General features: G+C 58.6%; 3 protein-coding genes and 2 pseudogenes across 5 annotated transcripts in view; all 5 read left to right on the top strand.

Annotated features, from left to right (window-relative positions):
• GABRA3 (gamma-aminobutyric acid type A receptor subunit alpha3) overlaps positions 1 to 25,307 on the top strand; it is a 606,794-nt gene that overhangs the window by 137,458 nt on the left and 444,029 nt on the right. The window lies entirely within an intron of this gene.
• Positions 881 to 1,842, top strand: LOC309620182 (melanoma-associated antigen 10 pseudogene; annotated as a pseudogene). The gene has a single exon. The product of its transcript is annotated as a melanoma-associated antigen 10 pseudogene (transcript).
• On the top strand, positions 6,937 to 7,929 carry LOC309620089 (melanoma-associated antigen 10-like; the record flags this gene model as incomplete). The annotated part of the gene is made up of 2 exons (XM_082376167.1): positions 6,937 to 6,995; positions 7,070 to 7,929. The coding sequence occupies exons 1-2, from the start codon at positions 6,965 to 6,967 to the stop codon at positions 7,927 to 7,929; spliced, it is 891 nt and encodes a 296-aa protein (XP_082232293.1). The 5' UTR covers positions 6,937 to 6,964.
• Positions 12,971 to 13,642, top strand: LOC309620181 (melanoma-associated antigen 10 pseudogene; annotated as a pseudogene). The gene has a single exon. The product of its transcript is annotated as a melanoma-associated antigen 10 pseudogene (transcript).
• LOC309620090 (melanoma-associated antigen 10-like) lies at positions 18,919 to 19,911 on the top strand (the record flags this gene model as incomplete). Its single annotated transcript, XM_082376168.1, has 2 exons — positions 18,919 to 18,977; positions 19,052 to 19,911. The coding sequence occupies exons 1-2, from the start codon at positions 18,947 to 18,949 to the stop codon at positions 19,909 to 19,911; spliced, it is 891 nt and encodes a 296-aa protein (XP_082232294.1). The 5' UTR covers positions 18,919 to 18,946.

Raw genomic sequence — 25,307 nt, 5'->3', positions numbered from 1 at the left:
ACCTGTTTGTAAAAGGCCTGGGCCAAATGAAGTGGTCGGTGGATGTAGCTCTTGTTACTGAGTGTGTAAGAAAGATGCGCCCTCCCCCATGTTGTGAAGATTCCAAACCAGTACATGTCTTCTGATCCCCGCATACGTGGATTAGTGCAGTTTTCCTTTTCTCGTGAAAATTTGTTATCCGAATGCTTGGATTCGCCTTACTCTTTTTCTCGCTTGTCCCTGTTCACGATGAGGCTATTGATTTGAGGTGTTACTTCCATTTGAACACAGGTGTTTGCAGCTTTTATTTTTAAAAATTTTTTTTTTTTTATAGCTACTTTTATTTTATTTATTTTATTTATTTATTTTTTGGCTGTATTGGGTCTTCGGTTCGTGCGAGGGCTTTCTCTAGTTGCGGCAAGCGGGGGCCACTCTTCATCGCGGTGCGCGGGCCTTTCACTATCGCGGCCCCTCCCGTTGCGGGGCACAGGCTCCAGACGCGCAGGCTCAGTAGTTGTGGCTCACGGGCCCAGCTGCTCCGTGGCATGTGGGATCTTCCCAGACCAGGGCTCGAACCCGTGTCCCCTGCATTAGCAGGCAGATTCTCAACCACTGCGCCACCAGGGAAGCCCCTGTTTGCAGCTTTAACTCCCAAGTGCCTCTTTGGCCGCGAGCCATAAGTCCGGGGGGGCGTTGGTATGTGTTTTCTTCATTTCAAAGTATTTTCTAATTTCCCTTGTGATGTCTTGTGTGTTCCCTGGGCTATTGTTACGGACTGAACTGTATCCCCCCAAATTTTGCATGTTGAAGCCCTAACCCCTAGAACCTCACAATGTCACTGTGACGGGAGTTAGTGGTTCTTAGGTTGACATGAGGTCATTGGGATGAGGTCTAAAGCAAGATGGCTGTTGCCCTTGAGGGAAGAGCAGATCAGCACATGCAAGGAGAGAAGGCAGGGCCTGGGGGTGCGTGCACAGAGGAAGATGCTGAGTCCGTGCTCCAACATGCACTACATCAGGAGGTGACTGACCTGGTGGGGTTCCTGCTGCCCAAGTATCGCACAAAGGAGACAACCACAGAGGCAGAAATGCTGACCATCCTCAAAGATTACCAGGACCACTTCCCCGTGGTCTTCAGCTGAGCCTCCGTGCACTCGCAGCTGGTCCTTGGCCTCGACGTGAAGGAAGTGGACCCCAGCAATCACTCCTATGTCCTGGTCCCCGCCCTGGGCCTCGCCTACGATGGGATGCTGAGTGATGGGCCGAGCATGCCCAAGCCCGGCCTCCTCGTGTTGCTCCTGGGCCTGATCCTCCTGGAGGACGACTTTGTTGCCCCAGAGGAGGAGGTGTGGGGAGCAGTTAGCAAGGTGGGTGTGTGTGCCGAGAGGGAGCACTACATCTATGGGGAGCCCAGGGAGCTCCTGACCAAAGTGTGGGTGCAGGAGGGCTACCTGGAGTACCGGCAGGTGCCCCACTGTGACCCCGCCCGCTACGAGTTCCTGTGGGGTCCCCGGGCCCATGCGGAGGCCAGCAAGTGGCAGGTCCTGGAGTATCTGCTCAGGGCCAGTGGATGGGATCCCAGGTCCTTCCCATCCCTGTGTGCAGAGGGTGTGAGCGATGAGGAAGAGGGGGCCTGAGCCAGAGCAGAAGCCAGGCTCCTTCCAGGCCCACGTCCAGCAGCTTCTCCCGTGGGGCAGGAAGGGAGGCTGATCCTTCGCTCGGAGTTTGAAGAGGGCCCGGGCCTGTCGGGGGAACCCGGTGTGCAGCATCTTTGGGTTCCTGTTGTGTATGATGACATGGAATTTCATCTCTGTTTTCTTTAGGAAATTTTCAAATATTGTTCCATTTAAAAGAAGGCTTAATAAGCTTCAGTATGTAAGTTTGTGGATGACATTAATCACCCATGTATTTGCTCTAATTGGGTTCAACGACAAGAGTTTTGCAATTGGGTAAAACAAATTGTAAGATTCCCATATTATTTTGTGATCCTGCACAAGATAACATGGCATTGGAATAGGAATTTACTTGGAAATGTGAAAGTAATTAGCAGTACAACTGAAGGCCACCCCGTTGTTCCTCGGGACACACCATCGTCGGCTCAGTGGTGCATGCCCTGCTGTGGGACTGTCCTGTTCCCGCCATAGGGCAGGACCAGGTCCCGGGCATGTGGGCCAGAGGGGGAGTGGCTGCCCTAGGGGGAGCGGGCATTGCCAGCGCCCATCGTCCTGGCGAGAGGCCACCCGTGGGGCCCTCAGGAAGGGAGACTCTTGGGAGATGGAGGGCCACCGGGTGGGGTGTAGCGGAGGCACATTGTTGGGGACCCTGGGGGGGGGCCGGGACCCGTGGGCTCTGGTTGCTGTTAGAAGTTCCTCTCTGTGTTCCTCTCTGTTCAATGGTTTCAGTCAATATTTCTCTTTAATAAATTTCCCTGAAAGTTTCAGCTGAGTCTGGCCTCTGCTGTGGGCAATGGAGGGAAAGGGCTGCTGGGGGTGAGGGCGGGGGTCCAGAGTAGGATTCCTGCTCAGCACCCATGGGACACCTCTCCAGTGAGAGGGTAGGGTAGGCACTTTGCAGACCCAGACATGGTGAGGGTTTCTCTTCCATTTCATAGGTGAATTGTAAAGTTTTAGCGAAAACTGATAATTGCCTAAAAAGGCAGTAGAGAAGTTAAAATGTAAATTAAAAAAATTATCTCAGCAGGAAGAAGGGAACATAGGAGCAAAAATAGATGGACAGACAGTGCTATGGACTGAATATTTGTAAACCTCTCCCCCTCATTCACCTGTTAAATTCTAACCCCCAAAGGGATGGGATTTGGAGGTGGGGCCCTGGGAAGTGATTAGCTCATGAGGGGGGAGCCGTCATGAATGAGATTATTGCCCTTGTAAAAGAGACCCCAGACAGCTGCCTCATCCTCTTCTGCCATGTGAGAAGATGGCTAGTTGATACAACTAGACAAGAAATCAGTCCATATAAAGAAGAGCTTTATTACTATTATTTATTACTCAGCTGTACAAAGGAACGAAATTGGGTCATTTGTAGAGACGTAGATGGATCTAGAGACTGTCATACAGAGTAAAGGAAGTCAGAAAGAGAGAAACAAATATCGTATATTAATGCATGTATGTGGAACCTAGAAAAATGGTACAGATGTACCGGTTTGCAGGGCAGAAGTAGAGACACAGATGTAGAGCACAAACGTGTGGACACCAACGTGGGAAAGTGTTGGGGGCGGGGGGGTGGTGCTGTGATGAATTGGGAGATTGGGATTGACATATGTACACTAATATGTATAAAATGGATAACTAATAAGAGCCTGCTGTATAAAAAAATAAAATAAAATTCAAAAATTAGAAAAAAAGAGAAAGAAAAAAGAATAGCTTTATGACATTAACAATCACAGCAGAAACCCACCTGTAAAGACAGATTGACCTATGTGCCACCATGGGCTCTGCATCTGCAAGTTTGCTCCTCCCACTCCGCAGCCTTGCAGGGAGGCCTTCCTATTGGTGGAAGGCCAATGGGCGTGTCTTTTGCTTCCGGAGGCGCCAAGCCTTGGGACCTCAGGCCCTCAGTGCGCGTGGCTACTGCTGCTTCCGTAGCAAAGCGCCTCCTCACGTGCTCTTCTGATCCAACCACTTTCTCTGTAAGGAGACGTCTAGAACTTTCTCCCTCATCTTCCTCGGGCTTCCGGGAGCACCCGGAAACCCACGTGGCGTTCGCACAGAGTGCCTGGGACAGTGGGCTGCACAGTTCCTGGCTGCAGTGCTGAGACGAGCTCTTCAGCCCCTTCTGAGCGGGACTCCGGTGTCATCCACAGAGTCAGAGAAAGTCAGGAGACAGGCGGGGGCTTTGCCGGCTGCTGGACTCCGCAGGTACCGGGGGCGCTGGGAAGGAGTGGGGGTGGGGGGAGGGGTACGGGCTGCTCGATGGGGAGTGGGGGAGGGGCGGCGGAGGGCAGCGGGCTGAAGGGGGGCTGGGGGAAGTGTCCCCCAGTGTGCGAGTCTGAGGGGAGGACCGTTGGCTGCCGGGGTGGCGGGTGGGGGGCGTTCTGGAGTCGGGGTGCAGAGGGTGGGGCTAATGGCTAAGCGTGGGGGGGGGCCCTGAGTGGAGGGCTTCCTGCTGGGCGGGTGGGGCCGGCTTTGGGGGCCAGAGGAGAGGACGACTGGCTGTGGGGGTGGGGAGGACGCGACGGGCGGGCCACTCCCCCTCCCCGGGCCGAGACACGAGGTGAGGGCTAACGGCTGCTGCGTGTGGCGGGAGGAAGGCGGAGCTACTCCTGGCGCAGGCGCGGGTCGATGGGGAGGACTCTCGGGCCCCCTCCCCGGGCCGAGACACGAGGCGAGGGCTAACGGCTGCTGCGTGTGGCGGGAGGAAGGCGGAGCTACTCCTGGCGGAGGCGCGGGTCGATGGGGAGGACTCTCGGGCCCCCTCCCCGGGCCGAGACACGAGGCGAGGGCTAACGGCTGCTGCGTGTGGCGGGAGGAAGGCGGAGCTACTCCTGGCGCAGGCGCGGGTCGATGGGGAGGACTCCCGGGCGCGGGTGCGGTAGGCGTTGGGGGAGCTCCCGCCGGGGCGGGGGGTGGGGTGGGGGGCGGAGGACGCTCGTGGCAGGAAGGGGGCTCCGGCTCCCGGGTGGGCGGGGGCAAGAGGGGTGGGCTCTGCGTCTGGGGTGCGAGAGGCGAGAGCCCCTGGCTCTGGGGGTGCTCGGGGGAGGACTCCCCGGTGTGGGGAGGTGAGAGAGGCAGTCTGATCTCTAAGCATGGGGGGCGCCCGGCTTGCAGGGCCCAGAGCGGAGCGCCAGCAGGTGGTGGGTGGGGGAGGGTGTATGGGGGGATGTGGTCGGGGGAGGGTGCGGGGAGGAGCCGCCTGGGCACGAGGGCCGTAAGTGATGCTGAGAGGGGCAGGCGCTGGGGCTGCTGTGATCTGCTGGAGGCTGTTGACCATGGCAGATGGATTTGTGGGGGTCCAGGGTGGGGTCCTGCCCTGCTGCATGAGGCATCGAGAAGCTCCGCTGGCTGCCGGGGTGGGGCTAATGGCTAAGCGTGGGGGGGGGTCCAGAGCGGAGGGCTTCCTGCTGGGCGGGTGGGGCCGGCTTTGGGGGCCAGAGGAGAGGACGACTGGCTGTGGGGGTGGGGAGGACACGACGGGCGGGCCACTCCCCCTCCCCGGGCCGAGACACGAGGCGAGGGCTAACGGCTGCTGCGTGTGGCGGGAGGAAGGCGGAGCTACTCCTGGCGCAGGCGCGGGTCGATGGGGAGGACTCCCGGGCGCGGGCACGGTAGGCGTTATGGGAGCTCCCGCCGGGGTGGGGGGTGGGGTGGGGTGGAGGACACTCGTGGCAGGAAGGGGGCTCCGGCTCCCAGGTCGGGGGGGGCAAGACGGGTGGGCTCTGCGTCTGGGGTGCGAGAGGCGAGAGCCCCTGGCTCTGAGGGTGCTCGGGGGAGGACTCCCCGGTATGGGGAGGTGAGAGAGGCAGTCTGATCTCTAAGCATGGGGGGGGCGCCCGGCTTGCAGGGCCCAGAGTGGAGCGCCAGCAGCTGGTGGGTGGGGGAGGGTGTATGGGGGGATGTAGTGGGGGAGGGTGCGGGGAGGAGCCGCCTGGCCACGAGGGGCGTAAGTGATGCTGAGAGGGCAGGCGCTGGGGCTGCTGTGATCCGGTGGAGGCTGTTGGCCATGGCAGATGGATTTGTGGGGGTCCAGGGAGGGGCTCTGGCCCCCTGCATGAGGCATCGAGAAGCTCCAGGTCGCACTGGAGGCCATAGGGCGCGATGAGCGCTTGCAGTACTTCCTCACATCCTGGCCGCGGAGAGACTGGGGAGCGGGTATAAGGGGCGGGGTCTCAGGTGGGCGGAGGGAAGGATCCCAGGTCCTGCGTGGAGTCAAGGTGAGGGCCCTGAGGGAGGACTGAGGAGACGCTGGGCCCCAAACAGAGGGGACCCCACAGATCCCCGACCCTGCCGTCAGCCCTGGGAGGCCCCGCGGTAGGATGGGCACACGCATTGTTTCTTTATTTCCCCATCAGGTCTGACAGACCCTGGGGACTTGGTATAAAGGACGGGGCCTCAGATCGATAGAGGGGAGGGTCCAGGTGCTGCCAGAGTGAGGGCGAGGCCCCTGAGGGAGGACTGAGGGGAGCCCACAGAAACCCATCCGTGTGGTCAGCCCTGGGCAACACCGGGGCGGGATGACCCCGGGCAGCATTTCCTGACATGCGGGTCCCAGAGAGAGTGGGGACTTGGGGTAAGGGGCAGGGCCTCAGGTGGGCAAAGGGGGGGTATCCCAGGTCCTGCCGGGCGTCAAGGTGAGGACCCTGAGGGAGGACAGAGGGGACCCTGGGCCCCAGAACAGAGGGGACCTCAGAGGAGCTCGCCCATGCTGTCAGCCCTGGGAGGTCCCGGGCAGGGCTGACAACGTTGCAGGCTCTCACCTCTGCCACGTGGTTGGGGATGGACTCGTCTAAGGATGCGAGGACCTTGGTCTGAGGGGAAACATCAGGTCAGCAGAGGGAGGAGTCTCAGGATCTGCCAGGTGTCAAGGTGTGGAACCCGAGAGAGGACGGAGGGGAGCCCAATCCCCGGAACAAAGAGGGGCCCACAGAGTCCGGCCCACCCCTCCTACCAGCATCGAGGGGCCCAGAGCTGTGCCACAATCTACACCCGAGGTGCGCCCTCCATTCCTCTTACAGGGGCTCCAGGAACCGGGAGGCGAAGGCCCAGGTCTGAGGCACGTGTCCTCAGGCCACAGAGCAGAGGAGGCCCAGGCAGCGCCAGGAGTCAAGGTGAGGTGCGTGCCCTGAGTGTGCACCCAGGGGCTCCCCCTCCCAGAACACAGGGGACCCCACAAGGCCCAAGTCACCGCACCTCCCCACACCCCTCTCAGCCCTGGTCGGTACCTGGGGCTGCGCTGGCTGCACCCTGAGGAGCCACCTCGCTTCCTTCTTCAGGTTGGCAGGAGACAGGCCGCCCAGGAGGAGCGCCCCTGTGATGCCCGAGGGCACCCCTCCAGACGAGCCCTGTAAGTGGCCTTTGTCAGAGCTGCCCAGGGTGCGTTTCTCCGCCGAGGCTACTCACACCCCCTCTCTCCCACAGGCCCGTGGTCCCCACCTGTCACCCCTGCCCAGACTCCCGTCGGCGGCCCGACCCCAGTCATCAGGCCCCTGGTCGAGATGAGCGAGCTGCGCCAGCCTGAGGCAGACCTTCAGGCCCCAGTCCAGGCCCAGGGCCCGGTGGAGGCGCAGCTGTTCGGGGCTGCGGGGGAGGAGGCCGCATCCCCCTCGTCCTCCTCCTCCTCCGTCGCCCCCTCCTTCTCCGCCTATGCCGAGTCTTTGCCCCAGGAGGCACTTACTGTGCTGAAGTCTGACCTGGTGGCGTTCCTGCTCCTCAAGTATCGCACCAAGGAGCCGATCTCCAAGGCGGAGATGCTGAATATGGTCCTCCGTGACCATCGGGACCACTTCCCCGTGGTCTTCAGCCGAGCCTCCAAGTGCATGCAGCTGGTGTTTGGCGTGGACGTGAAGGAGGTGGACCCCCGCGAGCGCACCTACGTCCTGGTCCCCACCCTGGGCCTCACCTGTGATGCAGTGCTGAGCGACGGGCAGAGGCCCAAGGCCGGCCTCCTGCTGATGGTCCTGGGCCTGATCGCCCTGTACGGTGACCACGCCCCTGAGGAGGAGGTCTGGGAATTGCTCAGCATCATAGGGGTATATGCAGGGAAGCAGCACTGCATCTACGGGGAGCCCAGGGAGCTGCTCACCAAAGTGTGGGTGCAGGAGGGCTACCTGGAGTACCGGCAGGTGCCCCACAGCGACCCCGCCCGCTACAAGTTCCTGTGGGGTCCCCGGGCCCACGCGGAGACCAGCAAGTGGCAGGTCCTGGAGCATCTGCTCAGGGTCAGTACCGTGGGTCCCACGTCTGCAGAGGGTGTGAGCGATGAGGAAGAGGGGGCCTGAGCCAGAGCAGCAGCCAGGCTCCTTCCAGGCCCAAGTTCACTGGTAGGAAGTGAGGTTGGTCCTTCACTCTGAGTTTGAAGAGAGAGCGGTCGAGTTTCCAAGTAGTGAGGGCCCCTGCGAGTGGGGGGAACGTGGTGTGTAGCATCTTTGGGTTCCTGTTGTGTATGATGACATGGAATATCATCTGTTTTCTTTAGGAATTTTTCAAATGTTATTCGTTTTAATGGAAGACTAAACAAGCTTCAGTGTCTAACTTTGTGCATGACTTTGATTAGAATGTGTTTATAATTACCCAGTTTAAGAACAAGAGTTTTGCTGTTTTGTAAAAGAGATTGGGAAATCTCCCTTTTCATTTTGTGACCCTGAGGCAGATAACATGGAATTGGAATCAGAACTGCTCTGGTAATGTGAAAGTACTTAGCAGTAATATAGATGGGGGAAGAATTAGAAAAATAAAAGTAATCGTAGTGAGTTTTTGCTTCTTATCCTTCTTGTCTGTCATTCTGTAAAACTAAGCTATCTCTGTTTAGTTGGATTTGCACGGTGATTTACGAAAGCATGAAAAACTTGATTTGAGTAAGTAAGCCCCCTGCTCTCCGGCTTATATATTCGGCAGACCTCCACGGAGCCTCTGCTCTCTGGAAGGGCCTGTGTTAGTAGCGGGAATGCTAGGAAAAGCAGGACACACCCACACCCACACCTAGGGGGATGGTCTAGGAGCCGCAGTCACATGAGGAAGGTGGTGAGACGTCCCCCAAGTCCCACAGAACAAGTCAACATGGGACGAGGCGGTGGGGCTCCAGGAGCGAGCCCTGGAGTGTAAGTGCCCCGAGCCAGGGCAGTTTGGGCCTTTGGGAAGCGGGGCTTCCTTCTGTGGGAGGTGATGGTGATGAAGCTGCATATTCTCTGACATGACCGGGACAAGAAAGCGCCCAACCAAAGGCCAGAGGAGAGAGGGGAAGGGTCTGTGATCCAAACAATATGAGAAATAACTGCCCGTCGTCAACGTTCCCACAGACGCCAGGTCCTGTGAGCTGCTTCACGAAGCTCACGCGCATCCCTGCAGCCCCTACAAGACACGGCTCGTCACACCCACTCGCTTCACAGGTGACGAACCTGAGGCCACGGGGCTTGGGAATCTCCCCAGGGTCACGTGCTGCTAAGTGACGGGGTGGGGACCAGAGCCCTGGTCTGACTTCCTCTCGAGCCCACGCTGCTCCCACCCACCCCCGGCCCGTGGCCGACCTCCTGACTGGCGACCCATTGCTCTTCTCGGTGCTACACGGTGTCTTTCAGTTGACAAAAAGCAGGCCCAAGAAAGGAAGGTGCCAAGGAGAAGCAGAGGCAGTGTGGGGCTGGTCTGTGGTTTGCTGAGATCCGCCACTGCCAGGTGCCGGCATTTCTGTCCAGTGCCGGCACCTTCCCGCGTGACGGCGCCCCGTCCCTGTTCCTGCCCTGGGGCCCTCCTGCCCAACGGGAGCCCGGCCTGCTGAGCTGCTCATGGCTGAGCCACGGGCAGGGAGGGACTGAGACTGCCTGGGACTGACTGTAAGGCCCCAGTGCCTACCGGGACAAGGCCCCTCCAGGAGCCTCCTCAGATACTGGAGGGAAGTGAACGCTGGCAGACACCCCGAGACCCTGGCGGCAGCGAGGGAGGGGAGCGGCTGGAGGGCCTCTGGGCTGGGGGCATCAGGGCGCGGAAGCCAAGGGCAGGGGCCGCAGGGCGAGGCTGGGAAAGGCAGGCCTTGGACGTCACCAGGGCTTGTGCCTGCCCAACTGAAGGGTCCCGAGACCCGGCTGAGAAAGACCCCCACGGTGCCACACAAACCCACTGCCGGGGCCTGGCTGGCACCTGGGAGGGAGGGGGACCAGGAAGGAGGCAGCTCCTACGGGACCCAGGGGGCGAGGGAGGGCCCGAGGAGGGGGGCAGCAGGCAAGGCCACACAGGCGGGCCCACCCAAGGAGGCCCCAGCCTTCGGGCCCCTTCCGAGGAGCCACCGACGGCCTCCACCGAAATTCGCAGCCTCCGAGGTCACGTCCCTACAGGAGGAACTGACCTGAAAGAGTGCTTTGTAAACCACTTTAGAAGCACAAAGACCAGGGAGCAGGCCCGAATCTAGGCCTGGGAGCTCCATCCAGGATGCCAGTCCTTAGGCTGAAAGGCACCTCGGGAGGTCCTCTTCCACACCCTCTTAGCTCTCCCCTTTCAGAAATAGGGCAGTGGCGCTCACAGAGGGCAGATGACCCTGCTTAGTGGCAGAGCTGGGACAGGGACCTCGGATCCTCGTAGACGGGCCTTTCCAAGGTGCCACTCTGTCCCCTCCACGGTGGCTATTTAGGACAAAGTCGCCCACAACGGCCAGAGAACGCGCATCGCCAAACCCACCATCCTATCCTCCCACCTGCGGTGAAGACGGACGACTCTCATTCGGGTTTCGGCGCGTCTGACACCCAGACCCTCATCTATTTCCAAATGCACGTGGACGGGGGCTTCCTCCGGTCACGTCTAGGTCGGCAAGTAGGAAATTTCCTTGAGAGTCAGTCCGTGTCACTTAGGCCCGTTCAAAAGCGTCTAAGCTGAAAGCAAACAAAATCATTCTATGTATCCTCCAGGTAACAGCGAGACAGGGCCCCGGGGGTGGAGGTGGAGGGGGGGCAGGGGCGGGCGTGGGGAAGGAGAGCAGGGCTGGCCTGGGAGCGCACCAGTGAAATGCTCACTTTCAATGGGACAGGCTACACGCTGAAGCCCCGAATCAAATCCTTCGAAGGGCAAGTACCCACAGAGACCCAAGGTGGACGTGGGAGGCCAGGATCGGGGGCAGCAGAAGCCAAACCACCCCCACTGCGGAAAGGAAACAGGGCTTTCGAGGCAGCCTCCAGGGAGGCTGAATCCGACGGTCTGCGGAGGCGATGGGAAAAGGATACACACAGGTGTTCCAAAAGTGAGCACTCTTGGGCCACGAGAAGGGCTTCTACGGGAAGAAATGGACGCTGAAGACAATCCCTCTGTGATCCGCACAGGGATGAGGTCTGGGGCAGGCAGAGGAGAGAAAGGCTGCAGTCCCAGCACAGATGCTGGATGGGGGGCTGCCGTGCCCATGACCGTGGGGGGAGCACAGAGAACCGCACACCGTCCCCTCGGGGCTCCTCACCAGCCTCCAGACTTTGGCAACCTGTTTTAAGAAACGTTTAGTTTTAGCTGAAGAGGCCTGAGCAGTGGCAGGTGATTTAGGGAAACGCTTGCTTTGATGATTAGATCATATTACCTGTTGGAGTTACGTGATTGTCACTTTTTCATCCTCATTCATAGTGAGTAATACATTTTACATGTCTGTGCAGTGCAGTGTGTCCTATATATATATATATATAAAACATGTGTGTAGAATATATGTGCCTATATACACATGCATTGCCATACCACATGTATGTATAGGGAACGCGTCATGTATGTTCCAGTACCCAGACTGAGGTCATCCACAGGGCCCTGAAGGGCACAGACACTCACGCCCCGTGGGGGTGCTGAGAGTCCTCCAGCCCGGCGGTCCCCGTGCTTTGAATGCAGGCTTGCCGCCTGCCTGACAGCCAGTCTGCCCGGGGAAGTGAGCCTGCAGGAGAAGGTGGGGCCACCACGCCGCCGGGAGAGACGGGAGCAGAGTGGGCAGTGGAAGGAGAGAGCAGGGCCCAAGCCTGCGCAGAAGAGCCGCCTGCCGAGGGCCGTGCCTCGGACCCCCACGTCCAGGACCCTTCTCCATCCTCACACCCTCAGTCCTAGACCCTCACCCTCCTCCCTGGCCCTCGTGTCCATTTCACGAGAGATGGTGACCTGATGGGGCTGGGGAGGCCACGTGGGTAGAATCCAGTGTCAGGCTCTCATGGGCACTAATGCCTGGCTTCCCTGTGTTTTCTCCATTATGTGGCCTGAGGCATCAGGTAGTAGGACCCTGTGGAGGACAGCTGAATCCCCCTTGACTGTTGGGGAGACATGTCAGGCCAGTGCAGGGACGGGGCTTTGCACGTACACGAAGCTCAGCTTGAATAAGAGTCCTTCTAGTGATAAGCTGATCAAATCATGGAGACTCCCTATGCCTCGATTTCTCTATCTGTAAAATGGGCCTCGTAATAGTACAAGGCAAAAGCATTGGTGTGGGTTTCCCCATGATGTGACCTGTTTGTAAAAGGCCTGGGCCAAATGAAGTGGTCGGTGGACGTAGCTCTTGTTACTGAGTGTGTAAGAAAGATGCGCCCTCCCCCATGTTGTGAAGATTCCAAACCAGTACATGTCTTCTGATCCCCGCATACGTGGATTAGTGCAGTTTTCCTTTTCTCGTGAAAATTTGTTATCCGAATGCTTGGATTCGCCTTACTCTTTTTCTCGCTTGTCCCTGTTCACGATGAGGCTATTGATTTGAGGTGTTACTTCCATTTGAACACAGGTGTTTGCAGCTTTTATTTTTAAAAATTTTTTTTTTTATAGCTACTTTTATTTTATTTATTTTATTTATTTATTTTTTGGCTGTATTGGGTCTTCGGTTCGTGCGAGGGCTTTCTCTAGTTGCGGCAAGCGGGGGCCACTCTTCATCGCGGTGCGCGGGCCTTTCACTATCGCGGCCCCTCCCGTTGCGGGGCACAGGCTCCAGACGCGCAGGCTCAGTAGTTGTGGCTCACGGGCCCAGCTGCTCCGTGGCATGTGGGATCTTCCCAGACCAGGGCTCGAACCCGTGTCCCCTGCATTAGCAGGCAGATTCTCAACCACTGCGCCACCAGGGAAGCCCCTGTTTGCAGCTTTAACTCCCAAGTGCCTCTTTGGCCGCGAGCCATAAGTCCGGGGGGGCGTTGGTATGTGTTTTCTTCATTTCAAAGTATTTTCTAATTTCCCTTGTGATGTCTTGTGTGTTCCCTGGGCTATTGTTACGGACTGAACTGTATCCCCCCAAATTTTGCATGTTGAAGCCCTAACCCCTAGAACCTCACAATGTCACTGTGATGGGAGTTAGTGGTTCTTAGGTTGACATGAGGTCATTGGGATGAGGTCTAAAGCAAGATGGCTGGTGCCCTTGAGGGAAGAGCAGATCAGCACATGCAAGGAGAGAAGGCAGGGCCTGGGGGTGCGTGCACAGAGGAAGATGCTGAGTCCGTGCTCCAACATGCACTACATCAGGAGGTGACTGACCTGGTGGGGTTCCTGCTGCCCAAGTATCGCACAAAGGAGACAACCACAGAGGCAGAAATGCTGACCATCCTCAAAGATTACCAGGACCACTTCCCCGTGGTCTTCAGCTGAGCCTCCGTGCACTCGCAGCTGGTCCTTGGCCTCGACGTGAAGGAAGTGGACCCCAGCAATCACTCCTATGTCCTGGTCCCCGCCCTGGGCCTCGCCTACGATGGGATGCTGAGTGATGGGCCGAGCATGCCCAAGCCCGGCCTCCTCGTGTTGCTCCTGGGCCTGATCCTCCTGGAGGACGACTTTGTTGCCCCAGAGGAGGAGGTGTGGGGAGCAGTTAGCAAGGTGGGTGTGTGTGCCGAGAGGGAGCACTACATCTATGGGGAGCCCAGGGAGCTCCTGACCAAAGTGTGGGTGCAGGAGGGCTACCTGGAGTACCGGCAGGTGCCCCACTGTGACCCCGCCCGCTACGAGTTCCTGTGGGGTCCCCGGGCCCATGCGGAGGCCAGCAAGTGGCAGGTCCTGGAGTATCTGCTCAGGGCCAGTGGATAGGATCCCAGGTCCTTCCCATCCCTGTGTGCAGAGGGTGTGAGCGATGAGGAAGAGGGGGCCTGAGCCAGAGCAGAAGCCAGGCTCCTTCCAGGCCCACGTCCAGCAGCTTCTCCCGTGGGGCAGGAAGGGAGGCTGATCCTTCGCTCGGAGTTTGAAGAGGGCCCGGGCCTGTCGGGGGAACCCGGTGTGCAGCATCTTTGGGTTCCTGTTGTGTATGATGACATGGAATTTCATCTCTGTTTTCTTTAGGAAATTTTCAAATATTGTTCCATTTAAAAGAAGGCTTAATAAGCTTCAGTATGTAAGTTTGTGGATGACATTAATCACCCATGTATTTGCTCTAATTGGGTTCAACGACAAGAGTTTTGCAATTGGGTAAAACAAATTGTAAGATTCCCATATTATTTTGTGATCCTGCACAAGATAACATGGCATTGGAATAGGAATTTACTTGGAAATGTGAAAGTAATTAGCAGTACAACTGAAGGCCACCCCGTTGTTCCTCGGGACACACCATCGTCGGCTCAGTGGTGCATGCCCTGCTGTGGGACTGTCCTGTTCCCGCCATAGGGCAGGACCAGGTCCCGGGCATGTGGGCCAGAGGGGGAGTGGCTGCCCTAGGGGGAGCGGGCATTGCCAGCGCCCATCGTCCTGGCGAGAGGCCACCCGTGGGGCCCTCAGGAAGGGAGACTCTTGGGAGATGGAGGGCCACCGGGTGGGGTGTAGCGGAGGCACATTGTTGGGGACCCTGGGGGGGGGCCGGGACCCGTGGGCTCTGGTTGCTGTTAGAAGTTCCTCTCTGTGTTCCTCTCTGTTCAATGGTTTCAGTCAATATTTCTCTTTAATAAATTTCCCTGAAAGTTTCAGCTGAGTCTGGCCTCTGCTGTGGGCAATGGAGGGAAAGGGCTGCTGGGGGTGAGGGCGGGGGTCCAGAGTAGGATTCCTGCTCAGCACCCATGGGACACCTCTCCAGTGAGAGGGTAGGGTAGGCACTTTGCAGACCCAGACATGGTGAGGGTTTCTCTTCCATTTCATAGGTGAATTGTAAAGTTTTAGCGAAAACTGATAATTGCCTAAAAAGGCAGTAGAGAAGTTAAAATGTAAATTAAAAAAATTATCTCAGCAGGAAGAAGGGAACATAGGAGCAAAAATAGATGGACAGACAGTGCTATGGACTGAATATTTGTAAACCTCTCCCCCTCATTCACCTGTTAAATTCTAACCCCCAAAGGGATGGGATTTGGAGGTGGGGCCCTGGGAAGTGATTAGCTCATGAGGGGGGAGCCGTCATGAATGAGATTATTGCCCTTGTAAAAGAGACCCCAGACAGCTGCCTCATCCTCTTCTGCCATGTGAGAAGATGGCTAGTTGATACAACTAGACAAGAAATCAGTCCATATAAAGAAGAGCTTTATTACTATTATTTATTACTCAGCTGTACAAAGGAACGAAATTGGGTCATTTGTAGAGACGTAGATGGATCTAGAGACTGTCATACAGAGTAAAGGAAGTCAGAAAGAGAGAAACAAATATCGTATATTAATGCATGTATGTGGAACCTAGAAAAATGGTACAGATGTACCGGTTTGCAGGGCAGAAGTAGAGACACAGATGTAGAGCACAAACGTGTGGACACCAACGTGGGAAAGTGTTGGGGGCGGGGGGGTGGTGCTGTGATGAATTGGGAGATTGGGATTGACATATGTACACTAATATGTATAAAATGGATAACTAATAAGAGCCTGCTGTATAAAAAAATAAATAAAATAAAATTCAAAAATTAGAAAAAAAGAGAAAGAAAAAAGAATAGCTTTATGACATTAACAATCACAGCAGAAACCCACCTGTAAAGACAGATTGACCTATGTGCCACCATGGGCTCTGCATCTGCAAGTTTGCTCCTCCCACTCCGTAGCCTTGCAGGGAGGCCTTCCTATTGGTGGAAGGCCAATGGGCGTGTCTTTTGCTTCCGAAGGCGCCAAGCCTTGGGACCTCAGGCCCTCAGTGCGCGTGGCTACTGCTGCTTCCGTAGCAAAGCGCCTCCTCACGTGCTCTTCTGATCCAACCACTTTCTCTGTAAGGAGACGTCTAGAACTTTCTCCCTCATCTTCCTCGGGCTTCCGGGAGCACCCGGAAACCCACGTGGCGTTCGCACAGAGTGCCTGGGACAGTGGGCTGCACAGTTCCTGGCTGCAGTGCTGAGACGAGCTCTTCAGCCCCTTCTGAGCGGGACTCCGGTGTCATCCACAGAGTCAGAGAAAGTCAGGAGACAGGCGGGGGCTTTGCCGGCTGCTGGACTCCGCAGGTACCGGGGGCGCTGGGAAGGAGTGGGGGTGGGGGGAGGGGTACGGGCTGCTCGATGGGGAGTGGGGGAGGGGCGGCGGAGGGCAGCGGGCTGAAGGGGGGCTGGGGGAAGTGTCCCCCAGTGTGCGAGTCTGAGGGGAGGACCGTTGGCTGCCGGGGTGGCGGGTGGGGGGCGTTCTGGAGTCGGGGTGCAGAGGGTGGGGTAATGGCTAAGCGTGGGGGGGGGCCCGGAGCGGAGGGCTTCCTCCTGGGCGGGTGGGGCCGGCTTTGGGGGCCAGAGGAGAGGACGACTGGCTGCGGGGGTGGGGAGGACGCGACGGGCGGGCCACTCCCCCTCCTCGGGCCGAGACATGAGGCGAGGGCTAACGGCTGCTGCGTGTGGCGGGAGGAAGGCGGAGCTACTCCTGGCGGAGGCGCGGGTTGATGGGGAGGACTCTCGGGCCCCCTCCCCGGGCCGAGACACGAGGCGAGGGCTAACGGCTGCTGCGTGTGGCGGGAGGAAGGCGGAGCTACTCCTGGCGCAGGCGCGGGTCGATGGGGAGGACTCCCGGGCGCGGGTGCGGTAGGCGTTGGGGGAGCTCCCGCCGGGGCGGGGGGTGGGGTGGGGGGCGGAGGACGCTCGTGGCAGGAAGGGGGCTCCGGCTCCCGGGTGGGCGGGGGCAAGAGGGGTGGGCTCTGCGTCTGGGGTGCGAGAGGCGAGAGCCCCTGGCTCTGGGGGTGCTCGGGGGAGGACTCCCCGGTGTGGGGAGGTGAGAGAGGCAGTCTGATCTCTAAGCATGGGGGGCGCCCGGCTTGCAGGGCCCAGAGCGGAGCGCCAGCAGGTGGTGGGTGGGGGAGGGTGTATGGGGGGATGTGGTCGGGGGAGGGTGCGGGGAGGAGCCGCCTGGGCACGAGGGCCGTAAGTGATGCTGAGAGGGGCAGGCGCTGGGGCTGCTGTGATCTGCTGGAGGCTGTTGACCATGGCAGATGGATTTGTGGGGGTCCAGGGTGGGGTCCTGCCCTGCTGCATGAGGCATCGAGAAGCTCCGCTGGCTGCCGGGGTGGGGCTAATGGCTAAGCGTGGGGGGGGGTCCAGAGCGGAGGGCTTCCTGCTGGGCGGGTGGGGCCGGCTTTGGGGGCCAGAGGAGAGGACGACTGGCTGTGGGGGTGGGGAGGACACGACGGGCGGGCCACTCCCCCTCCCCGGGCCGAGACACGAGGCGAGGGCTAACGGCTGCTGCGTGTGGCGGGAGGAAGGCGGAGCTACTCCTGGCGCAGGCGCGGGTCGATGGGGAGGACTCCCGGGCGCGGGCACGGTAGGCGTTATGGGAGCTCCCGCCGGGGTGGGGGGTGGGGTGGGGTGGAGGACACTCGTGGCAGGAAGGGGGCTCCGGCTCCCAGGTCGGGGGGGGCAAGACGGGTGGGCTCTGCGTCTGGGGTGCGAGAGGCGAGAGCCCCTGGCTCTGAGGGTGCTCGGGGGAGGACTCCCCGGTATGGGGAGGTGAGAGAGGCAGTCTGATCTCTAAGCATGGGGGGGGCGCCCGGCTTGCAGGGCCCAGAGTGGAGCGCCAGCAGCTGGTGGGTGGGGGAGGGTGTATGGGGGGATGTAGTGGGGGAGGGTGCGGGGAGGAGCCGCCTGGCCACGAGGGGCGTAAGTGATGCTGAGAGGGCAGGCGCTGGGGCTGCTGTGATCCGGTGGAGGCTGTTGGCCATGGCAGATGGATTTGTGGGGGTCCAGGGAGGGGCTCTGGCCCCCTGCATGAGGCATCGAGAAGCTCCAGGTCGCACTGGAGGCCATAGGGCGCGATGAGCGCTTGCAGTACTTCCTCACATCCTGGCCGCGGAGAGACTGGGGAGCGGGTATAAGGGGCGGGGTCTCAGGTGGGCGGAGGGAAGGATCCCAGGTCCTGCGTGGAGTCAAGGTGAGGGCCCTGAGGGAGGACTGAGGAGACGCTGGGCCCCAAACAGAGGGGACCCCACAGATCCCCGACCCTGCCGTCAGCCCTGGGAGGCCCCGCGGTAGGATGGGCACACGCATTGTTTCTTTATTTCCCCATCAGGTCTGACAGACCCTGGGGACTTGGTATAAAGGACGGGGCCTCAGATCGATAGAGGGGAGGGTCCAGGTGCTGCCAGAGTGAGGGCGAGGCCCCTGAGGGAGGACTGAGGGGAGCCCACAGAAACCCATCCGTGTGGTCAGCCCTGGGCAACACCGGGGCGGGATGACCCCGGGCAGCATTTCCTGACATGCGGGTCCCAGAGAGAGTGGGGACTTGGGGTAAGGGGCAGGGCCTCAGGTGGGCAAAGGGGGGGTATCCCAGGTCCTGCCGGGCGTCAAGGTGAGGACCCTGAGGGAGGACAGAGGGGACCCTGGGCCCCAGAACAGAGGGGACCTCAGAGGAGCTCGCCCATGCTGTCAGCCCTGGGAGGTCCCGGGCAGGGCTGACAACGTTGCAGGCTCTCACCTCTGCCACGTGGTTGGGGATGGACTCGTCTAAGGATGCGAGGACCTTGGTCTGAGGGGAAACATCAGGTCAGCAGAGGGAGGAGTCTCAGGATCTGCCAGGTGTCAAGGTGTGGAACCCGAGAGAGGACGGAGGGGAGCCCAATCCCCGGAACAAAGAGGGGCCCACAGAGTCCGGCCCACCCCTCCTACCAGCATCGAGGGGCCCAGAGCTGTGCCACAATCTACACCCGAGGTGCGCCCTCCATTCCTCTTACAGGGGCTCCAGGAACCGGGAGGCGAAGGCCCAGGTCTGAGGCACGTGTCCTCAGGCCACAGAGCAGAGGAGGCCCAGGCAGCGCCAGGAGTCAAGGTGAGGTGCGTGCCCTGAGTGTGCACCCAGGGGCTCCCCCTCCCAGAACACAGGGGACCCCACAAGGCCCAAGTCACCGCACCTCCCCACACCCCTCTCAGCCCTGGTCGGTACCTGGGGCTGCGCTGGCTGCACCCTGAGGAGCCACCTCGCTTCCTTCTTCAGGTTGGCAGGAGACAGGCCGCCCAGGAGGAGCGCCCCTGTGATGCCCGAGGGCACCCCTCCAGACGAGCCCTGTAAGTGGCCTTTGTCAGAGCTGCCCAGGGTGCGTTTCTCCGCCGAGGCTACTCACACCCCCTCTCTCCCACAGGCCCGTGGTCCCCACCTGTCACCCCTGCCCAGACTCCCGTCGGCGGCCCGACCCCAGTCATCAGGCCCCTGGTCGAGATGAGCGAGCTGCGCCAGCCTGAGGCAGACCTTCAGGCCCCAGTCCAGGCCCAGGGCCCGGTGGAGGCGCAGCTGTTCGGGGCTGCGGGGGAGGAGGCCGCATCCCCCTCGTCCTCCTCCTCCTCCGTCGCCCCCTCCTTCTCCGCCTATGCCGAGTCTTTGCCCCAGGAGGCACTTACTGTGCTGAAGTCTGACCTGGTGGCGTTCCTGCTCCTCAAGTATCGCACCAAGGAGCCGATCTCCAAGGCGGAGATGCTGAATATGGTCCTCCGTGACCATCGGGACCACTTCCCCGTGGTCTTCAGCCGAGCCTCCAAGTGCATGCAGCTGGTGTTTGGCGTGGACGTGAAGGAGGTGGACCCCCGCGAGCGCACCTACGTCCTGGTCCCCACCCTGGGCCTCACCTGTGATGCAGTGCTGAGCGACGGGCAGAGGCCCAAGGCCGGCCTCCTGCTGATGGTCCTGGGCCTGATCGCCCTGTACGGTGACCACGCCCCTGAGGAGGAGGTCTGGGAATTGCTCAGCATCATAGGGGTATATGCAGGGAAGCAGCACTGCATCTACGGGGAGCCCAGGGAGCTGCTCACCAAAGTGTGGGTGCAGGAGGGCTACCTGGAGTACCGGCAGGTGCCCCACAGCGACCCCGCCCGCTACAAGTTCCTGTGGGGTCCCCGGGCCCACGCGGAGACCAGCAAGTGGCAGGTCCTGGAGCATCTGCTCAGGGTCAGTACCGTGGGTCCCACGTCTGCAGAGGGTGTGAGCGATGAGGAAGAGGGGGCCTGAGCCAGAGCAGCAGCCAGGCTCCTTCCAGGCCCAAGTTCACTGGTAGGAAGTGAGGTTGGTCCTTCACTCTGAGTTTGAAGAGAGAGCGGTCGAGTTTCCAAGTAGTGAGGGCCCCTGCGAGTGGGGGGAACGTGGTGTGTAGCATCTTTGGGTTCCTGTTGTGTATGATGACATGGAATATCATCTGTTTTCTTTAGGAATTTTTCAAATGTTATTCGTTTTAATGGAAGACTAAACAAGCTTCAGTGTCTAACTTTGTGCATGACTTTGATTAGAATGTGTTTATAATTACCCAGTTTAAGAACAAGAGTTTTGCTGTTTTGTAAAAGAGATTGGGAAATCTCCCTTTTCATTTTGTGACCCTGAGGCAGATAACATGGAATTGGAATCAGAACTGCTCTGGTAATGTGAAAGTACTTAGCAGTAATATAGATGGGGGAAGAATTAGAAAAATAAAAGTAATCGTAGTGAGTTTTTGCTTCTTATCCTTCTTGTCTGTCATTCTGTAAAACTAAGCTATCTCTGTTTAGTTGGATTTGCACGGTGATTTACGAAAGCATGAAAAACTTGATTTGAGTAAGTAAGCCCCCTGCTCTCCGGCTTATATATTCGGCAGACCTTCACGGAGCCTCTGCTCTCTGGAAGGGCCTGTGTTAGTAGCGGGAATGCTAGGAAAAGCAGGACACACCCACACCCACACCTAGGGGGATGGTCTAGGAGCCGCAGTCACATGAGGAAGGTGGTGAGACGTCCCCCAAGTCCCACAGAACAAGTCAACATGGGACGAGGCGGTGGGGCTCCAGGAGCGAGCCCTGGAGTGTAAGTGCCCCGAGCCAGGGCAGTTTGGGCCTTTGGGAAGCGGGGCTTCCTTCTGTGGGAGGTGATGGTGATGAAGCTGCATATTCTCTGACATGACCGGGACAAGAAAGCGCCCAACCAAAGGCCAGAGGAGAGAGGGGAAGGGTCTGTGATCCAAACAATATGAGAAATAACTGCCCGTCGTCAACGTTCCCACAGACGCCAGGTCCTGTGAGCTGCTTCACGAAGCTCACGCGCATCCCTGCAGCCCCTACAAGACACGGCTCGTCACACCCACTCGCTTCACAGGTGACGAACCTGAGGCCACGGGGCTTGGGAATCTCCCCAGGGTCACGTGCTGCTAAGTGACGGGGTGGGGACCAGAGCCCTGGTCTGACTTCCTCTCGAGCCCACGCTGCTCCCACCCACCCCCGGCCCGTGGCCGACCTCCTGACTGGCGACCCATTGCTCTTCTCGGTGCTACACGGTGTCTTTCAGTTGACAAAAAGCAGGCCCAAGAAAGGAAGGTGCCAAGGAGAAGCAGAGGCAGTGTGGGGCTGGTCTGTGGTTTGCTGAGATCCGCCACTGCCAGGTGCCGGCATTTCTGTCCAGTGCCGGCACCTTCCCGCGTGACGGCGCCCCGTCCCTGTTCCTGCCCTGGGGCCCTCCTGCCCAACGGGAGCCCGGCCTGCTGAGCTGCTCATGGCTGAGCCACGGGCAGGGAGGGACTGAGACTGCCTGGGACTGACTGTAAGGCCCCAGTGCCTACCGGGACAAGGCCCCTCCAGGAGCCTCCTCAGATACTGGAGGGAAGTGAACGCTGGCAGACACCCCGAGACCCTGGCGGCAGCGAGGGAGGGGAGCGGCTGGAGGGCCTCTGGGCTGGGGGCATCAGGGCGCGGAAGCCAAGGGCAGGGGCCGCAGGGCGAGGCTGGGAAAGGCAGGCCTTGGACGTCACCAGGGCTTGTGCCTGCCCAACTGAAGGGTCCCGAGACCCGGCTGAGAAAGACCCCCACGGTGCCACACAAACCCACTGCCGGGGCCTGGCTGGCACCTGGGAGGGAGGGGGACCAGGAAGGAGGCAGCTCCTACGGGACCCAGGGGGCGAGGGAGGGCCCGAGGAGGGGGGCAGCAGGCAAGGCCACACAGGCGGGCCCACCCAAGGAGGCCCCAGCCTTCGGGCCCCTTCCGAGGAGCCACCGACGGCCTCCACCGAAATTCGCAGCCTCCGAGGTCACGTCCCTACAGGAGGAACTGACCTGAAAGAGTGCTTTGTAAACCACTTTAGAAGCACAAAGACCAGGGAGCAGGCCCGAATCTAGGCCTGGGAGCTCCATCCAGGATGCCAGTCCTTAGGCTGAAAGGCACCTCGGGAGGTCCTCTTCCACACCCTCTTAGCTCTCCCCTTTCAGAAATAGGGCAGTGGCGCTCACAGAGGGCAGATGACCCTGCTTAGTGGCAGAGCTGGGACAGGGACCTCGGATCCTCGTAGACGGGCCTTTCCAAGGTGCCACTCTGTCCCCTCCACGGTGGCTATTTAGGACAAAGTCGCCCACAACGGCCAGAGAACGCGCATCGCCAAACCCACCATCCTATCCTCCCACCTGCGGTGAAGACGGACGACTCTCATTCGGGTTTCGGCGCGTCTGACACCCAGACCCTCATCTATTTCCAAATGCACGTGGACGGGGGCTTCCTCCGGTCACGTCTAGGTCGGCAAGTAGGAAATTTCCTTGAGAGTCAGTCCGTGTCACTTAGGCCCGTTCAAAAGCGTCTAAGCTGAAAGCAAACAAAATCATTCTATGTATCCTCCAGGTAACAGCGAGACAGGGCCCCGGGGGTGGAGGTGGAGGGGGGGCAGGGGCGGGCGTGGGGAAGGAGAGCAGGGCTGGCCTGGGAGCGCACCAGTGAAATGCTCACTTTCAATGGGACAGGCTACACGCTGAAGCCCCGAATCAAATCCTTCGAAGGGCAAGTACCCACAGAGACCCAAGGTGGACGTGGGAGGCCAGGATCGGGGGCAGCAGAAGCCAAACCACCCCCACTGCGGAAAGGAAACAGGGCTTTCGAGGCAGCCTCCAGGGAGGCTGAATCCGACGGTCTGCGGAGGCGATGGGAAAAGGATACACACAGGTGTTCCAAAAGTGAGCACTCTTGGGCCACGAGAAGGGCTTCTACGGGAAGAAATGGACGCTGAAGACAATCCCTCTGTGATCCGCACAGGGATGAGGTCTGGGGCAGGCAGAGGAGAGAAAGGCTGCAGTCCCAGCACAGATGCTGGATGGGGGGCTGCCGTGCCCATGACCGTGGGGGGAGCACAGAGAACCGCACACCGTCCCCTCGGGGCTCCTCACCAGCCTCCAGACTTTGGCAACCTGTTTTAAGAAACGTTTAGTTTTAGCTGAAGAGGCCTGAGCAGTGGCAGGTGATTTAGGGAAACGCTTGCTTTGATGATTAGATCATATTACCTGTTGGAGTTACGTGATTGTCACTTTTTCATCCTCATTCATAGTGAGTAATACATTTTACATGTCTGTGCAGTGCAGTGTGTCCTATATATATATATATATAAAACATGTGTGTAGAATATATGTGCCTATATACACATGCATCGCCATACCACATGTATGTATAGGGAACGTGTCGTGTATGTTCCAGTACCCAGACTGAGGTCATCCACAGGGCCCTGAAGGGCACAGACACTCACGCCCGTGAGGACACTGTGAGAGTCCTCCAGCCCAGCGGTCCCCGTGCTTTGAATGCAGGCTTGCCGCCTGCCTGACAGCCAGTCTGCCCGGGGAAGTGAGCCTGCAGGAGAAGGTGGGGCCACCACGCCGCCGGGAGAGACGGGAGCAGAGTGGGCAGTGGAAGGAGAGAGCAGGGCCCAAGCCTGCGCAGAAGAGCCGCCTGCCGAGGGCCGTGCCTCGGACCCCCACGTCCAGGACCCTTCTCCATCCTCACACCCTCAGTCCTAGACCCTCACCCTCCTCCCTGGCCCTCGTGTCCATTTCACGAGAGATGGTGACCTGATGGGGCTGGGGAGGCCACGTGGGTAGAATCCAGTGTCAGGCTCTCATGGGCACTAATGCCTGGCTTCCCTGTGTTTTCTCCATTATGTGGCCTGAGGCATCAGGTAGTAGGACCCCGTGGAGGACAGCTGAATCCCCCTTGACTGTTGGGGAGACATGTCAGGCCAGTGCAGGGACGGGGCTTTGCACGTACACGAAGCTCAGCTTGAATAAGAGTCCTTCTAGTGATAAGCTGATCAAATCATGGAGACTCCCTATGCCTCGATTTCTCCATCTGTAAAATGGGCCTCGTAATAGTACAAGGCAAAAGCATTGGTGTGGGTTTCCCCATGATGTGACCTGTTTGTAAAAGGCCTGGGCCAAATGAAGTGGTCGGTGGATGTAGCTCTTGTTACTGAGTGTGTAAGAAAGATGCGCCCTCCCCCATGTTGTGAAGATTCCAAACCAGTACATGTCTTCTGATCCCCGCATACGTGGATTAGTGCAGTTTTCCTTTTCTCGTGAAAATTTGTTATCCGAATGCTTGGATTCGCCTTACTCTTTTTCTCGCTTGTCCCTGTTCACGATGAGGCTATTGATTTGAGGTGTTGCTTCCATTTGAACACAGGTGTTTGCAGCTTTAACTCCCAAGTGCCTCTTTGGCCGCGTGCCATAAGTCCTGGGGGCGTTGGTATGTGTTTTCTTCATTTCAAAGTATTTTCTAATTTCCCTTGTGATGTCTTGTGTGTTCCCTGGGCTATTGTTAGGGACTGAACTGTGTCCTCCCAAATTTTGCATGTTGAAGCCCTAACCCCTAGAACCTCACAATGTCACTGTGACGGGAGTTAGTGGTTCTTAGGTTGACATGAGGTCATTGGGATGAGGTCTAAAGCAAGATGGCTGGTGCCCTTGAGAGAAGAGCAGATCAGCACATGCAAGGAGAGAAGGCAGGGCCTGGGGGTGCGTGCACAGAGGGTGACCATGTGAGGGGCGGTTAGAGCACGGCCACCTGCAACCAAGGAGACTGGCCGCAGTACAAGCCACCCCTGCTGGACCCTCCCTCTCGGCCTCCCGGGCCCCACCACCGTGAGAATCTGTGTCTGCTGTTTCAGCCCCTCATCCTGTGCTGTTGCATTTGGCATCGTCCCAGACTAATGCTGTTATTTGGGGAGGCCTGGCACAATTTCCCTCTATTTGCAGATTTCCCAAGTTTCCTTCTGTTATTGATGTCTAATTTCACTCTATTTTGGCCAGAGAACATACTTTGTATGATTTCAGTCCTTTTGTTTGTATCCCCTTAACTTTACTGAGTGATGCTGTGTGGCTTAACGTGTGGACTATCCTGGAGAACGTTCTAGGTACACTTGACGAGCACGTGTGTATTCTGCTCTTGGGGCTAATAGTCTACACGTGTCATGAGATCTAGTCTTTGTACAGGGCTCTTCAAACCTGTGATTCCCTTACTGCAGTGCTGGCAGGTTGTTGTACCCATAATGAAAGCAGGCTGTGTTAGTCTGCTTAGAGCTGCCATAGCAAAGTCCCACAGAGTGGGTGGCTCAAACTAGAGAAACGTACTGGGTCCCACTCCTG

Source organism: Balaenoptera borealis (genome assembly GCF_965194805.1).
Source record: "Balaenoptera borealis genome assembly, chromosome: X".
Taxonomy (NCBI): domain Eukaryota; kingdom Metazoa; phylum Chordata; class Mammalia; order Artiodactyla; family Balaenopteridae; genus Balaenoptera; species Balaenoptera borealis.
The sequence above is the reverse complement of the archived record's forward strand: the minus strand, read 5'-3'. Positions and strand labels throughout refer to the sequence as shown.